The 4125-nt window shown below is 32.2% G+C and overlaps 1 protein-coding gene across 1 annotated transcript; it reads right to left on the bottom strand.

Annotated features, from left to right (window-relative positions):
• Positions 1-2499: 2499 nt before the first annotated feature.
• On the bottom strand, positions 2500-3956 carry LOC145184066 (uncharacterized). Its single transcript, XM_080059628.2, has 2 exons — positions 3747-3956; positions 2500-3513 (listed from the first exon to the last, which is right to left on the bottom strand). Exons 1-2 carry the CDS (start codon positions 3883-3885, stop codon positions 2624-2626), a joined length of 1029 nt encoding a protein of 342 aa, XP_079915754.2. The 5' UTR covers positions 3886-3956; the 3' UTR covers positions 2500-2623.
• Positions 3957-4125: the final 169 nt, after the last annotated feature.

The following is a 4125-nucleotide window of genomic DNA, read 5'->3' as shown; positions in this document are numbered from 1 at the left end:
AATTCAAAGTTATCAATCGTCTAAAATAGTTTACACCATTTGATAGTATACTATAAAATACCAAATGAAGAACTTTTGAAACGTCTGCTTACTTTATGTCAAAAGCTTAAAAGAAGACTAATTCTCCGAAGACCTACAATATTTTATGAATGAGATAATTTTTAGGTTCTTTGAGTTGTGAGAAGTGGGTCAAATAAGAAGTAAGATGACTCATTATTTAGGTCTTTTTTTTTCGGACCACATTTATGTGTACCAGAACGATGCATATAAACGGAACTTAATTATTTTTTTCCGGTAATTTTCTGCTGTAGCAGAAGGACATTTAAAATAATAAGCACAATTAGTTAATATTATCAATTTCATTGATTATCTTTAGGGACAGGCGAAAAACACGGTAAAAGTGCGAAAAACACCGTAATTTCCGTGTTTTTCGCCTGTCCCTAATTATCTTCTTATCAATTAAATCAAGTTTTGTTTAGAGTTATTTTGAGTCAAAATTAAATGCAATTTTTCAGTTAAAATTTTTGAAGCAATGTCAGTAATTTTTTTAAGAAATATCAGTATATTGTCACTAAAATCTTTTTTAGAGATTCTAAAGAACTGTTAGATTATATCAGGCAACCAAAAAAGTTCGTGCGGGTTTTTCTTATTATACATTTCTAAGAAATGTATTAAGAAAACTGGTTGTGGTGGGGGGATGATTTTTTATATAAATTAAAGCTTGTTTTAAGGAGAATCAATCAGTGTGTTTCATAAGTTTTATTAGTGCGTTTTAAATTTAAAAGTCTTAAGTGGAGTATGGCTGTGTCAGATGCGATAATTCGCGCCTGTTTACTTTATGAGTTCAAACTTGAAACCAAATCTGCAAAAGCTTGTCGTAAGATATGCGCTGCTTTTGGGGAAGGTACCATAGCAGAACGGACGTGTCAAAAGTGGTTTAAAAATTTTCTTCTCGAAATGAAAACCTTGAAGATGAACCAAGATCTGGAAGAACATCCGTAGTAAAGCAGGACTCCAGTCAACACATGTCAGGACCTAGCCTTAAGATTTAATGTGAGTGATGAAACTATTCGTTTACATTTGCACCAACTTGGAAAACGTTGGAAGTTGAGCAAAAGGGTAACTTATGAATTGAGTGAAGCAAACAAGCTACAGCGCTTAACCATTTGTCATCATTGCTTTCCCGCCACAATTTAGTACCATTTTTTGACCGGGTGTTGACGTGCGACGAAAAATGGATTATGTACTGCAACAAAAAACGAACATATCATTGGCTAGCCGGTAACGATCCAGTACCGATGACTCCTAAACCAAACATTCACCAACAAAAGGTTTTGCTGTGTGTATGGTGGACTACAGCAGGTATCGTTCACTATGAGTTGCTACCAAGTGGACAAACCATTACTGTTGAGATATACTCAGCCCAATTGGACAAAGTTTCGGTTGCTCTTCACCAAAAACAAGCAGCTTTGGCAAACAGAAAAGGTGTTGTATTCCACCAGGACAACGCCAGACCGCACACCGCAAAAATCACGCGGGAAACTCTAGCACGTTTACAATAGGAGATTCTACCTCACAGTTTCGAAATAGAGAAGATCTCGAAAATGAGTTAATTCAATTTTTTAGCTACCAAACTCAAGACTTTTATAAAAATGGAATATACCAGCTTGTTTCACGATGGGAGAAAGTTATTCTTGCTGACGGAGACTATTTTTCAAAATAAACTTTATTAAAACTGTTTTTATGTGAATTTACTTATGGATCTGCAAAACCGCACGAACTTTTTTGATTGCCTGATACATAGTTTCAAACATTTCAGACTTTTTACGACAATGTGTTTCCGTTTCATAATTGATATTTTTTTGGTTCACTGGTAATAAAAAAACATGATTTAGCTTTTTCAAAAAGGCACCTAAAGTTCGTTTAATTCTTACTTGTTTATGACCCAACATTGGTGATAAGATGATCAAACAAATTCCCAGACGTTATGCTGAATTTCATTTTTTCTCCGCAATCTATGCAATCTTGAGACTTACATAGATAAGATAGTGATGAATAGGCAGAGTTAACGATCTTTACATTTACTATTAATCAGTCCCTCAAATCAAAAGTAAAATTCTTGACCCTTTCCGTCTTAAGTTTAAATAAATTTTTATTTATTCAAAAAGTTGTGTAGATTTTCCTTGATACAAAATTATTCATTGATTTCCATTTCGGAATCTAACCTTATTGTGAGGAAATAATCTGATTTTATTAAGACTAAGTTTTAAATAAAAAAGATACCCGAAAAAAAATCTTCAACAAAGGGTTTCACTGATCAGACTGGCATTAATAAGAAATTTTCCAATCCAAAAATACTTTGGTTAAGTATAGATGTACGATGTTGTACAAGATTATGAGATCAATAGTGTGATTAGATGATTTCTGCACACAACTTATATGTATGTGTATAACTTATATATATGTGAAAAACAAGTTTAAGCAAAAACAAAATCAAGATAAAAGATTAATTAATTACAAATTAGTACTACGGGGCATACATTAAAAACAAAAAAACAAAACTTTAAAAACAATTAACAACCATGCAGGCAATTGATTCTAAAGAACATAGATTTTTAGTGACTTAATTATCATTATTTGACAAGCGTGCTTGTATAACATCTAGCATCAAATTTTTCAGATAGTTAATTTCAACTTGCAGACCAGATACCTTCTCTTTTAACTCATTATTTTGCTTTTCAAGTTCAGCAGCACCATTAAAAATGTCATCTAATTCATACTTTTTCTTATCTCTATATCTAGAGGCAGCTTTACGGTTTTGAACTTTCTTTCGCAACCTCTGCTCAATTGTTCTTGATGATCGCTTACTAGCTCCAACCTTAGCCTTACCAAAACTTGATTTGTGCTGCATTTGCCATACACTTTCATCAGAAGCATAATTATCATCAGCCAAAGTTAAAGAAGAATTGGTAGGCAACTGAGATATTAAATTGTCATGAGTTACTGTTGCCACATTGAAAGTAGTAACTTCTTCTGGAATTGTAGCCTGACTTAAGCCTAAAAGCTCTAAAATGAGGTTTTGTGTATTGTTACTGAGATCATCTTCAGATATTGAACCAGAATCAACAGAGGATGGACTTGCAACATCAATAAAAACATATTCAGGATCCATTTTCTCTTGCAATTGTTTAGTAGAGTGTATGTCTTTATTTATTGACATATTGGCATTTGAGTGAAGTACTGTTAAGTTGTTAAATTCATCATTCAATAAAAAAGGGACAGAAGTTGAATTCTCAAACCAATCATCTGATGTTGAGCTGTCAGGTGAAGATGTACCAAAATCAAAGATATCATCAACAGAGTAAGCTGAATTGGAGCTTTCTTCATAATTAACACTATAATCAATTAAATCTTCAAATGAAACACTATCTTTAATTTGTTCCTCAGCATCAAGTTTCTCTTCATAGTGATTAATTGTTTTGTTGTCTGAAAATACCCAAGCAAAATCTAAACCTAAAAAAATTAAAAACCTATTTAGTTTTATATAAATTTATAGAAAGCTTATTTTTTCTAAACTAGAACTGTGAACTTGGTTTAAAAATTAACTCTCTTTAATCATATTAACCGCAATTGCAGATTAGTACTGAGAAATACCATATTGTTTTGGGATTCAAGATTCTTAAGTACAAGTGAAACAAATATGTAAAAAAAAACAAACAAACAAGCTTTTATAAAAGAAAACCAACCTGAAGGAAGGACTTGAAGTCCAGCAACAGATTTATTATGTATTGATCCAATAAGTGGCACCCCAGCACCAATTCTGTAAAAACTAAGTTCATCTTTATTGCTGCCATAAAGCAGATCTAGTCGGTTGTTTTTTATCATTTTTTTTTTCGTTGAAGTTTTGATTTAAATTCAAAAAGAACCCGAAGGTGGTGTAAATTCCGTTTTCAAGCCTAATCAAGAAGATACATATATATGATATTCATAATATTTAGAGAATGTATTACCTGAGATATTAGAAGAAAAGTTAAAAATACTTACGTCATTTTAAAAATTTGATTTAAGCAAGTGCCTGGCACTTGAATTTGGAGAGGAAACCTTATTTTCGCTCCATCTCGTCTG

This window comes from Hydra viridissima, unplaced genomic scaffold (assembly GCF_058129835.1).
Source record: "Hydra viridissima isolate aposymbiotic clone 2 unplaced genomic scaffold, HvirCarnegie_v1 scaffold_7, whole genome shotgun sequence".
NCBI classification, from domain to species: domain Eukaryota; kingdom Metazoa; phylum Cnidaria; class Hydrozoa; order Anthoathecata; family Hydridae; genus Hydra; species Hydra viridissima.
Note: the sequence above shows the minus strand (reverse complement) of the source record. Positions and strands in the feature narration are given on the sequence as shown.

Coding starts and splice junctions, on each gene's coding strand:
- LOC145184066 (XM_080059628.2), bottom strand. CDS start 3,885: ATGATAAAAAACAACCGACTAGATCTGCTTTATGGCAGCAATAAAGAT. Junction 3,514..3,746: donor ACTTCAAGTCCTTCCTTCAG/GTTGGTTTTCTT, acceptor TAATTTTTTTAG/GTTTAGATTTTGCTTGGGTA.